General features: G+C 43.7%; 1 protein-coding gene across 1 annotated transcript in view; it reads left to right on the top strand.

The window, feature by feature from the left end:
* The window catches only part of LOC308062179 (ankyrin repeat domain-containing protein 26-like), a 46253-nt gene extending 43840 nt beyond the window's left edge, over positions 1 to 2413 (top strand). Inside the window, exons 22-23 of the mRNA XM_080383236.1 lie at positions 596 to 641; positions 2144 to 2413. Coding sequence (XP_080239362.1) covers positions 596 to 641; positions 2144 to 2292 — 195 coding nt within the window. The 3' untranslated portion in view covers positions 2293 to 2413. The remainder of the gene's footprint in view (positions 1 to 595; positions 642 to 2143) is intronic.
* The last annotated feature ends 10602 nt before the right edge of the window (positions 2414 to 13015 follow it).

The following is a 13015-nucleotide window of genomic DNA, read 5'->3' as shown; positions in this document are numbered from 1 at the left end:
AATGTGTGTCGTGGTATTTGCAATAACAATAAAGAAGTTTTGGCATCATCTGTAGGAGCTCTTTCAATTTCCCATCTTAAGGTGGAGAAAAGAAGAATACTGGCACACGCTTTTTTCTATACAAATGGTGTATGTCAATCCTGCAGCAGCTGCTGGTGCAGCTCTTCTCTCTGTGAAGTTGCAGAAGCCAGCCTCAACTGGCTGATTTGTCCCTGTGGGTGGCATTTGTAACTATCTCGGCATGTAGCTGACATTCTGTTCGTGTGTTTGATGATAAACTTCAGCCATACCTTCACTGCAATAACTGCGCTAGGCTTTCTTGCTTTCTTCCTGTGTATTTTGTTAAATGCCCAGTAATAATCCAGCTGGTGAGTTATAAATTGTTTTGTTAACGTTGCTGAGCAATGAGGCAGGTGCAGCCCGACTGACCAAAAGTTTCTCTTCAGTAGAAATCAAACCCCAAACCAAGATGTGTCTATTTGGAATTATATTTTTAGGTTTTCTCTCATGTGTGGATTTTAAGAATGTTTTAGAAGTTTAATATTAGAAAAACGTAACTGTTAAAATATTAACTGTATTTTCTGTATAATTCTAGGTACGGCAGGAACTAGATGAAAAAATCGCTAAAGAACTTAAACAAGGTAATGTGTCACTATGTTAGGGGCATTTTTAAGGAAAAAGAGGAGTGTTCCTACTCTTGAACATAATGGCTTGAAAGCTGTGAAGTTCCTGTGCTAAGCACAGGGAGGTTTTTCTGCTAGCTTTCCAGTTTAGACTTGAATGTGAAAAATTCCAGCTTACCAAAAGATTGTGTAGAATGTTATGCAGTTGCCTGAAAAAGACAAGTGCAGAGAAAACTAACCCACTTCCTCTACACGGGTGCACTTGGTTTAAGCTGAAGTCACATTTTTCTAGAGTGAATCCTTGAGCACAAACGTCAAACGTAAAAGAAGCCCTGAGAGAAGATGTTTATAGACTTCAGCCATCACTGCTTCTTCCATGTGCATCAGTTGCATTCCGCACTAAATCATACCCTGCACATTCTCTGCTGTTGGACCTTGGTTTTTTGCTGTTTCTTATTCATTGCTTGTATTTGTAGCTTATGTTGCAGTCTTTTTTGAATAAGCAAGAAAAATATAATCAGTGATGAAAGATACCCTTTCTTTAGGAAAAAATGATTTAGTAGCACTTAGGCAAACATAAGATGAGTTGAATGCTTTTAACACATAGCATGAAACATGCTCTATAATATGAGGCCAGGTGTCGAAAGAGGAATTCCACCTGTTTCAGGGTAGTCGTTCCTCCAGAGTCACTGCTTTGCTTTGCAGTGACTGGTGCTATTTCAAAGCAGGTAGCCCCTGTGAGAATTTCCTTCTGTTCCTGCATGCTTTTAGTAATACAGAGAGTGTTCAGCTGTAGCTTCACAGCTCGTTCCCTGTGTCCGAATGGACACAAAGCCATTGCATTTCATCCATGTGCATTTTGAACCTGACTGTGCATCTGCTAGGTGTCATAGAGTGCGTTTGGTTTCAGGACCTTGTCTGAAAAACGTGGCTGGAGAAGAACAGGAAAGGTGGGCTTGCTGTCATTGAGTATGTGTTTTTGTGGAGGAAAGAGGGTTTTGCCAGGGTGAGTTACAAAGACGCCCCTCAAAGAAAGTGCCAGGCTAGGAGACTTGTCCTGGCCTGACTGCACTGCAAAGGTGTTTGCGTTTTCACCGGCGGATTCTTTTTAAGTTTGTCACAGAGAAGGCAGAAGCTGGTTTTTAGGAGTAGAGTTCCAATAAATCACTGCTTTGAACATTCAAGGAAAACAGATACTGGAGGTTCGAGAGATCTGCAGGGGGGCTCAGTTTAGCACTGGTGTAAGCAGGAGTCATTTGTGGATTCCCTGAAGACGTTCGCTGTGTAGCCTATAGAATTTCTTTCACTGGCTTTAGAAATACTGTTGACTGGTAAGCAAATGTGGAAAAAGATTGTTTCTTCCTTTGTGCCTAGCCCTTTGATTGTTACGATCCCTTGGAAGTTTTTAAATCTCTTTCTGGATTATAGTCTCTCCAGTTATCCATGATGTTTTCATAGTGACTGATTTGGCCCTGTCTAGTGTAAAAGCAACACCGGAATCTTGTTTCTCTTCTCCCTAGCCACTGCTGAACTTGAAGCTGGATCTGCTGGAGCTTCTCCCATGGTATTTTCCGATGGATCTTCAAAAAGTATCCACGTTGACCAGGATCCCCTTTGCAGGGCAGTACAGGAGTACCGCGATGTTTTAACCAAAAATTACCTGATTTGAACAAAATGCTGGGAAAAAAGCTCCGGAAAGGATTTTGTTTACATAGCGCGTCTATAGTTTCTCATCCCACAGTTCAGATGTGAAAATGTGTTTATTGCAGTCCAAATGTGAATTCTATTAAATGAATGTCAAGCACATTGCACTTGCCTGTTGGTTTATTGATGCATAGGTGTTTTATTTTGCACTCACCCTAAGAAGCACACCTGTTTTTTTCTGACTAGCAGAATGACTCACCTTGATTCTTGAGCGTGACAGAATTGTCAGAATGTTTCTTATTAAGGTAGATGCATTATTTTTTCTCCACTGATGTTCTGTGTTTTAACGAAAGCATTCCCTTTGTTCTGCTTAATCCTTTCGCCCTATGTGTTTTTAATGTTTCCAGTGTTACTTTAATGCTTAGGACATCGTTTGATGTGATTTGAGCCTGCTGCTTCAGTCCAGATGCCGTGACTGTTTCTGCCGATAAAGTGAAATCTTTACCAGTGGTCATGCTGGAGGACGGGGCACTTTACGTTGCTGTCACCTTATGCGCCTTAGGTTTACCATTACTGTGAGTGTGTAGCAGTGCCAAGAGAGTTATGTGGTGGGTTTGGTATGTTTGTTTTGGATCACAGAACCACAGAATGGGTGAGGTTGGAAGGGACCTCTGGAGGTCATCCGTTCTAGCTCCCCTGCTCAGGGAAGAGCACCCAGAGCTGGTTGCCCAGGACCATGCTGGCTTTTGAGCATCTCCCAGGGTGGAGCCTCCGTGGGCAGCCTGTGCCAGTGCCCAGTCACCCTGATCGGAAAGAAGCATTTCTTGATGTTCAGCCCCGACCCTCTGTGTTTCAGTTTGTGCCCATGGCCCCTCACGGTATTCATCTTGGGGTTCGTATTAAAGGTCGCTGCAGCTGTAGACATTCCCAGTTACTACATCAGCAGCTGTGCTGTACCTGAAACACTTCATGTGTGGGAAAAATGAATGTTAAAATATTAACTTCCAGTCTCCTCAGTACTTTCCAAACCTTGTATGATAGGACAGCCAATCTTTTTGTTGCTGCTAGCAGCTGATGATGTGGTGGCTGTAGCCCAGATGGTAGCCAGTGTTCTGGGACATTTGTGTCAATAAAAGAAGCAGGTTTACTTATTTCAGGGAGTTACCTGTTACTGAAGATCTACATTGTCATTTCCTGTCCACAGAAGTCAGTAGTGATCAGAAGATGACAGAACAAAGTCCCAGTTCTGGGAAAGGAAGAATGGTTGTCCCGAGATCAATTAAGACTGGAAAAATTTGGGGGTTTTACCCACTAATTCAAGGACTTGAGTTAACAGGCAGTGAGGAAAGCAATGAATGTTGCTGTGACGCTGTTCCTTTTTATATGAATACATATTTGTGAAGTTAATATACCGTATTTAATTCCAGATATTCTGTTTCAGCTTGAAATTTAATAAACTTTGTCATCTAATATATGTCTTTGTTTTATCGTTCCCCTTCTTGACATCGCTTTCTACCCCTTTCCCTAACCGTACAGCTCTCCAGAGCGCTCTGCTCCTTTCAGCTCTGTTCACCGCTGCACCTTCAGCCTGTCCTGGAGGCCAGGCAAAAGACCAGCATGTGTGTATGTCCTTTTCCACAATTGTGTTAAGACCGCAGGCTGGTGTTGCGGTACTCATGATCAGTTCCCAGACTTTCCCTGTATTTTAGAGCAATCCTCCTTGTGGTTTGGGCAGAAGGTAGCAGGTGAGCTTCTGGTGGCCGTGAAACGCTGGGAAATCCCACAGGTTTTAATCCCCTGCAAAGGAAAAAGGTGTAACGAAATTTCTCCAGCCTGCACTAGAGTGGTCAAAGAGAAGTTCAGCTTTTGCTACTTTCTAGTGTCTCTCCACAGAGGAAGCAGGGACAGAACATCTTGACATTCACGTTGTGTTGTCAGTCACTGTGATAAACTCAGACGTGACCTGTGCTCAAGTTTCCTCACCGCTCTCTGCTGCCAGCTCTTAGTGAGAGGGGAGAGCTCTTGGCTGGTGGAGCAGCAGAACAGAAATTCGGTGTTGGCATCTGCCATAACCGGCATTGATAGCAGTTACGATGAGGTGTGAGGGGGGTACAGAGAAGTCCAGGCAATTCCTGCACCCAAAAGTCCATCCCCAGTGTCACTGTGGGGACACTCCTGATGAAGCAGGAGAGGGCATGGCACTTGGGGGAGGCTCTGAGGCCTGGAAGACAGGGAATGTCTGTCCCATCTTCAAGAAGGGCAAGACCGAGGAGCTGGGAACTGCAGCCTCACCGCGCTGCCTGGGAAGGTGGCGGAGCACGTACTCTGGGAGCCGTTTCCAAAGATGCTGGGGACAAGAATTTGGTAGGGAGGAGTCAGCATGGGTTTGCAAAGGGTGAAATCATGCCGCACTGACCTGGTACCTTTCTAGTGGTGTGTGAGTAACTGAGTGGACAGAGGAAGAGCAGTGCGTGTTGCTTACCTTGACTTTAGCAAGGCTTTCTCTGGCTTGTGCCCGAACAGTCAAGTTCAGGTTCAGGAACTTCCTGATCTCTTTCCAAAGAAGAAAGCAAGCGTGTTTCTTGATTTCTTTGCTCAGGTACATTAGAAACCCTTTGGGGTCAGTAGCTACAAGCAGGTTGCAGATCTTTGCAATCAGTTGTATGGAATAAACAACTCTGTTTCAGAAAATCTTATTATGCCAGTTGCTTTTTCCTCATGAGCAAATGTGTCAGGAGTTTCCCAGGTTTTGCTGTCTTCAAAATACCATGTTGAATTGTTGCTACAAAACATTAGTTTTTCAGTTACTCATTGGCAGAGTAGTGGTTGAGTAGTGCTGCTGCAGCACTAGTATGTCTTCCCAGTGAGTCCTGACCTCTGAAACATCCAGGCTTTTGCTTATAATTCATTGCTGATCGCTGCCACTGTGCTCCACTGATGCTCTGCAGAGGGAACATAACTCTGGTACCCCATAAGCACGCTGACCGCCTGTGTCCTGTTTTCATCCTGCCTTTACCTCAGAGGTACCCCTCGCCACACTTCCCTGGGTATAGAGATAAAGCACTTGTGACTAAAAACAAAGCAGCTGCACGTTCTGTGTGCCTAGAAAAGCCAGTGGTAAATGCTGCTTTACTGCTGGCTCCCAGCGAGAAGCGGAGGTTACTGGCTGCTGGGCAAACCAGCGTTAACATCGAGCACAGCAGCAAGGGAAAGCCCAGTCCAGTCATTCACTGCAGTGATGACGTGTCTGTTTTCTGGTTGCCAGTGAGAAACCTGCTCTCAAATGTGGGTGGCTGTTCCTTGCTGCTTGTTGGAAACAGCCCCCACTACCCTGCAAGTGGTGCGGTGTCGTGGTTTAACCCCGGCTGGTAACCCAGTGCCACGCAGCCGCTCGATCGCTCCCCCCTCAGCCAGAGGGATGGGGAGAGCTGGAAAGGAACGCAAAACTCAAAGGCTGAGGTAAGAACAATTTAATAATTGAAACAGAATAAAAATGGAAGAATAGCAACAACAGTGACAATAATAGTTATAATGAAAAGGGAGAGGGAAAGGAAGAAAGGAGCACGTGGTGCACAACGCAACTGCTGGCCACCCACTGGCTGATGCCCAGCCAGTCCCCAGGCAACAAGCCCCCTGCCCAGCCAGCCCCCAGGTACACAGAGAGCAGGCGTGCCATCCCATGGCATGGAATACCTCTTCGGTTGGTTCGGGTCAGCGGACCTGGCAGTCTCCCCTCCCCAGCCCTTGCGCCCCTCCAGCCTTTTTGCTAGCGAGGCCTGAGGAACTGCAGTGCCTCACACCAAAGCCAAAAGACAGCACTGCGCTAGCTCCTAAGAAGATAATTAACGCCATCCCAGCTGAAACCAGGACGTGCTGCTAACACATCTGGCAATACCCGAGCTCACTATGCTGAAGCAGAGCTGTATCCTGTTCTATAAAACAGGGAACTGATCTTCTGTGCAGGTGTCTATCTTGCATAATTTCTGTCTAAGCGTCTGGACCAGTTACCTAGCGTCGTAGTACTTGACGACACACTATTCGCACACAGCGAGTGCATGCTGAGGGTTGGTTGTTTTGGTTTTTTTTTCATTTTGTCTGTACAACACAAACAGTGCAGGCAAATTGCATGTGACCAAGGGAATTTCAGCTTCTTCCTGCACCCCACTGCCAGTGTTCCTTGCACTCCAGAGCAAGGATTTCAGATAAAGGATGCCTTTCTTAAGCAAGGCAGAAATGTATGAGACTTTGAGCAAACAGCATGCCAAGAGATGTTTCCCACTACCAAACCACATCTCTTCAACTATGCCTATTAGTGGAGCTTTTTCTCTAACATGAGCTTTGGTTTCTTTCCTATCCATCACACCTTCAGCTCCAGACCACAGTGTCAGGCATTCTACTGCTAAATCCAGCAGGCTGTTGAGGATGTGACAGTGCAGAAACACGTATAGCTCTGTATACAAAGATACGTGCGTGTAGATGTGTCTGCAGACAGAGATACCTATAGATACAGGTACACACAGCGTGGATCTCTCTAGCAGCCTACTGGATTTGACAAGCCCCTTCCTCTGAGTCCTTAATTTGGGTTCCCGCCCACCCTTGGGCCTCTCTGCTCTCCTGAGCTGGTGCAGATGGGCCTCTGAAGAGCTGGCAGCTCCTCTGATGGGCCTGGGTCAGCTGGAGCAGGGTATTATTCCGTGTCCCACCCCACCTGCACCACGGTCTCCCTGTCTCTTTTGTGAAGGCAAGCAGAACAGCTTTTGTCACATAACCCAAGACTTAACTCCTCAGTGCCTCAACACCTTCCAGCATTCATGTGGGTCAGATTTCTCACACTGTGTCACTTGTACCCGTTATTTACCCATAACCCCCCAAGAAATTGGCAAGATGACCTTTGGCTGTCCCAATCTCTCCTCATACCAGTGTCTGTTAACTTAACATTGCTGTTGGCTAACTGATTTCTTTTCACTTCTAAAACAGGTTAACATCACAGGATGCTTAAAGAAATAGCAGTGTGAAAGACAACTTCTTAATCTGCTTATAATTATAACGTCTTTGCATGCCTTTTCCTAGCACAGCTAGTTTGAGAAGACTATGGAAACCACCATCAAACAGAGCTCCTCTACGTGACAGCCAGCAGCATGGCAGCACAAGGTGCAGGTGCTGGGAGGTATCAGGGTACCTAGAGAAGGCCCCTAGGACAAGGGGTGGGCAACCAGTTTTTCAGCTTTTACTGTACCATCGGGTTGATTTATGCCTCCTCTCACCCGCTGGTTACATATTGCCAGTAGCAGATGTAGTTGGCTCTTTGCACCTGCAAATCAAGTTGATTTTATAATTGTATTTCTTGACACAGTCAACCTTGAACTTGCAAATTGCTTTTCATTGATAGTACCACCTTTCCCTAAGCATAAGCGCTACTTTAACTGAGGTTACTGTGATAGCTGATCATTGTGCTACCTATTAACTATGATGAATTATTAATGATTAGTTATTACTATTAATCACTGCTATAAGCACAGCAAGGACAGTGACTGTTAGGAAGACAAGCAGCACAGTCCATGTTTTATTCAGGATAATCTGGACCACACACTAGTTGGGCCTTTTGAGCACAGCTGTGTATCACAAACAACAAGGACAATATTCACTTTTTATCTTCCTTGCAAATTCTGTTCTATTTGTAGAAACTGAGTACAAGTTCTGCTCCCACCTCACAGGCCCACCCCCAGATGTCTACAGCAATACCTTCATGTAGAATGGAGCTCTAGGCACCTTTACAAACAAACAAAAAAGCAAGCTTCCTTCACATCTATAAACACCCGTGGCATCTACACGAATACTACTGCCAGTCGCCTTCTTGCTGGTGAAGTGGCAATTGGCCATAGCCTTAGAGAAAGTTCACTTTTAACCTCCGGCTGTATTATCAAAATCCTGTGCATAAAACTGCGTTCCCTGTTGCAGGAATGAATAGACAGTTATTACCCAGCTCAAATGCTCCTATTTAATGGCTCTTCGTGAAACAGCATCATGCTTACCTATTTCTGGAGCATCAAGGCAAAAATAACCCTGTACAAAGCTAACAGTCCTTTCACAGCAACTAGGTAGCCACATTATTTACCAAGGAATCCTAAATCACACAGGCCCATTCCAGCTCCCTTTTCCACATAATTCTTCAGACCAATCTAATCAACAATGTGTCTTTGTATTTACTGTTCATAAACTCTAATTGTTTTGTGCTGCCCTCTAATTTTCAGGAGTTGCAGGGGTGCTTCTCAGAAATACATCAATATCTCAGAGAAGCTGGGATTTAAAACCTGGTTTGTTTCTTGGCATCCACAATGGCACTGAGCTTTCTCCCATCAAGAAAAGGACATACTTGGGGGATTTTTTGACTCATCTATTTTGGGGCAAGGAAGAAATTACTTTGAACATGGGCTGAATTTAATCTTCGCCTTATAAATGACTGGCTGTATTACATTCCAGCTTCATCCCTGCAACAAAATCCTGCACCTGTATTTTGCCATCTGTCATAGGAGGGGCCCAAGCCACTGTGAGAAAGACCAGCTTTCATTTTGCACATGGAAGACAAGATGTGTAGATGTTACGGGCATACAGACAGGAGCAAACAAGAGAAAAGTATGCACCAGAAGTGCAGGGGTAAAACGATGGATCACTGGCTTTTGCAATTTACCTAAACGTCCTTATGTCTAGACTATCTTCACTGATTAAGCCTTTCTTGGTGCTGTAGTAGAACCTTTGTCATTCTAGAATTTTTTCACTTTAATAAGTTACTATGGCTCAGATGGTACATGGAAGAGTGCAGGGAAACTTCAGTGCTTTCATCAATAACGCTCAGCTGCTCAAAGGCCCAGGGTGATGAAGGGCATTGCCCTGGGTACATCTGTGTGTTGAAGCATGGCATTAGCAGTAGGGTAGCCTGGCAATTCCCTTTCAGCTATGAGCAATTCTACTGGCACGTGCACTTTGCAGAAAAGCAAAACTGCTGACATACACAATGTGAATGTAGAGCATCATACACATCTTACCAAAAAAAAAAAAGTAAGGGCTCCCAGGTTGAAGTTTGTCTTTCTTACTGCTTTCTACACTGACCGGACTTCTAAAAAATGGTGGAATCAGAAGTTAGATAACACTCAAAATAAAAAGGAAGCTGTCCCCTTCACCCATATAACAATCATCACTTACATTATAACAATAGCTAACTCTACCAAATATTTGAATTCTGTTCCATTTCTCATCAGAGACACTTTCCACTCAGATCCTGGCAATTTTAATTGAATGCGAGCTGATGACTTTTCGGGGAAGCAACCTTGAAAATCAGAAGCACAATTCTTCACAATGCTTCCCCAGTATAGTTACACAGAAGAATCTTAAGCCTTTTCAAAGGCCTCTTTGCACTTGCTAGACATAAGCTGCCCTTACGCCTGACTCTTGTATCCAGGATGAATTAGAACAAGCAGGAGAAGAAACATGGCAAAAAGCAAGGCCGTTTCCGCTCAGCGTTGATGAGCATGCACTTTCATGCATTTTGCACTTGCAGTTTAATCATGGAAATCATTCTGCACACTCCTACTGCTAATGACCTGATTGTTAGGAGAAAGGTGGGCCCCAGTCCTATTGTCTGTTTACATCTTAATGTGCCCTGGTTTTGAAATCTATGTCCAGACTAGCTGAGGTTCTACGGTCTTACATTTCCTCTGCAGCATCACACACTTCCAATCAGCATCGGCTCTTTAGCCATAATCGCTTCCTGCCCTGGCTTCTGCTCGGCACTGCAACTTGCTGCAGAACAGAACCCCCCCAAACCTGGTCTGTGTGCATGAAATGGTATAGATGAAGTGGTATTTAAGTGGCAGTTGGCAAGAACCAGTTATATTCATTGGAAATGCTGTGAATGAGTTTGAAATGGTTGTAAATAGGTTTTCACTGTTGCATGTTTTTTCCTGGTCTTCTGCATGCACGTTGCTTTAAATGCAATTTTGACAATCTGTCCCCTGTATCTGAGGGCACTACGTCACCTGCATGTTCCATCAGTGCAAATACTGCAGATTCTTGCCATATGCCACCTGCAACTCTGGCCACTTCACAGAAATGTCACAGCATTCATCTGCACACAGGTAGGTTTCCATCTGCATCATAAGCAGAGCTGAAGTCTGAAATTATACAAGTGAGAGTTCCGAAAGACTTAAGCGCAAAAATCCAAAGCAAGAACCAACATTTTAAAATAACATTTTATGATAGAAAGCTTCCATATGAAATTCTAGTGCCCTAAAATATTTCTTGGTAGGGAATGTTTTCTCACAATTACTCAGTATTTCTTGTAATATGAATGACATGCACAATAATTGTATCTGCGTTAGAGAAAACTTCCCTATAATGGGCACTGCTGTAAAACCTAACTTTGTCCACATTCAACAGGTTTGTGTTCTGCTTGCTTCTACTTTTTGTGGATTTCACTACTTCAAATCCAGCTTCTTTCATTTCTCCGCCTGTATAATCTCCGCTTGTTTCTATGCAGAGCACTGTAATCACTGCTGAGAAAATTGGCACTAAAGATAAAACTAAAGTACAAAACAAAAAGATGATGGTGGGACAGCCAGTAAAGCTGTTTTGGTGGACAAAACCAGCGTATGCACATGCCCTTGTGCTCCCTTGAGTAATGAACACCTTTTATCAAAAAGTGCAGGTAGCAGACAAGCACTGAGTGAAATTTCTCGGCGTTCAGCAGCACCGTGCCTGATGTAAGGCTGAACGGCAGCAGCACATTGTTCCACTCAAGTTCCAGAGTTTCTGGAACATTCTGCAAGGCTCCAGGAAGGAAGGTATTACCGCCTGGGTGAGGTCAGGCCCTTAGTGCTAGCAAGTAATTCTTGGCAAAAGTCTGAATGCTATTGTGTTTTCAGCTTTGATTTCCACCTTTGTCAGTGAAGCTTTTATTTTCTTCAGGGACAACATTGCTACTGGAAGAAATGTCAGCATTTCTGCCATAACTAAACACTACTATAAAAAAAAAGCCCCAGAAAAGTTCCCCAAGACAGAATATAGCACACTGGAAGACGCTGTTAGAACAGGACTTCCAGGACAAATGCCTGGCTCTTTGAAAATCACTATTATAGAAATATTTAAAACTCCGTTTCCAAATCTGGCTAGTTTCTGTTACCATCGACTTGTTCCTCTGTTATGTAATTAGTTCTGTGACTAAAAAAATAGCCTGAAATTTACTGTCCAGTGAAATGGATAAGTTCTGGATACCTATTAATTGTAGAACTTGAAGGGTAGTTATTTAGTTATTGGACTTAGCAGCGCTGGTGAGAAGAGCCGGCCACGCCGCCTCTTGCTACTCAGCTGCTCAGTACGAACTGCATCTGACCGTGCAGTTTGTCTAATCCAGTCAAAAGGTCAATTGCCCCAAACAGACCCTACTCAGCTGTGCAGCACTTGGAGTACACCAGGGTGCTCAGTGGCTCCAGGGACTCTGCCAGCGATGAAACCTGCTACTGCTGAGGCGGGGGAGCCCCCAGGCTTGGTGGAGGAGCGAGGAAGAATGGCACTAAGAAAGGACAGGCAGCTGGGAATTCTTGCTTCTTCCTTCTGCTCCCCCGGTTGCTCTCAGCCTAAGGGTGGCCGCTTCAGATGCGTTCCCTGAAGGCCATCTTCTTCAGTCCTGTTGGCCATCAGTGTTTCTGGAGCTGTCGAGCAAGAGTGTTAGACTCTCTAGACACAGAATTCTAGAAAGCTCTCAAGAAACAAGCTCTGTTGTACTTCCAAATTAAGATGCACAAAATTTTGTGGAATTCTGATACTGTTTTTTGTTTAAATTAGCATGTTACCAGTTTCCTCTTTTTCCCCCCCTGTGATAACTGGAACCCATATTCTTTCCTGAAAGGTGGAATTTTAAGAGGTATCTTTTTAAGGTAATATGGATGATGTTGAAGTATTATATTAGTCACTGTTTGTCCACCAGGAAAAATGCTATCAGAAGAAATTATTCTTATTTGAATGAAGTTTTTTTCATGCTGTCACAGCTCTATTTTCTGTATCAGCTGCCTTCATGTATAATAGTAAAAATAATACAGGCTTATAAGTGATGATAGATACTATTAAAGCAGAATACCAGATTTTGATATACACTGTACATACCCAGCAACACTTCTGCAGGGTTGTACTGTGTAATATTAATAAGACTCATATGCTTATTTTTAATCAGTTTGCATGGAATACGAAGCTAGTATAGGGAGCTTTGGTGAAAATGGCATAAATGCTGGAAGAGTTTAATGGGAAATTTTAAATAATCCTAGGTCCAAAGCCTAGTCTTTTTTTTTTTTTTTTTTCAGTCTTGGGGTTGATGGAGATTGGGTTATAAAAATACAGAATTTTTTTAGAATAGGATTTTTTTAATACCAGCCTGTTTTATTTTCTGTTGTGGATTTTTTTAAAACAATTTTGCAGTATAGAGAAATACTAAAGTAATCATGACAATGAAAGCACCGTATTTCTTTAAAGGACTTTTTTTTAATAGTCAGTGCTTCTCAGGGTAGGAATTGTGCATGTCTGCATTGCTGAATAGCATCTAGCATGGTAAGGCCTTAACTGGGGTCTGTGGTTACTCTTGCAGTCTAAATAAAAACTATGTAAAAAGCTCCAATGTAAAAATAGTTATACTGATGGATTGGTTAGAAGGCATTCCAAAATGGAGGTTTATTAGTATTACTCAACTAACAGGCACTTAGCTT

This window comes from Falco punctatus, assembly GCF_963210335.1.
Source record: "Falco punctatus genome assembly, chromosome: 4".
In the NCBI taxonomy this organism is placed as follows: domain Eukaryota; kingdom Metazoa; phylum Chordata; class Aves; order Falconiformes; family Falconidae; genus Falco; species Falco punctatus.
The sequence above is the reverse complement of the archived record's forward strand: the minus strand, read 5'-3'. Positions and strand labels throughout refer to the sequence as shown.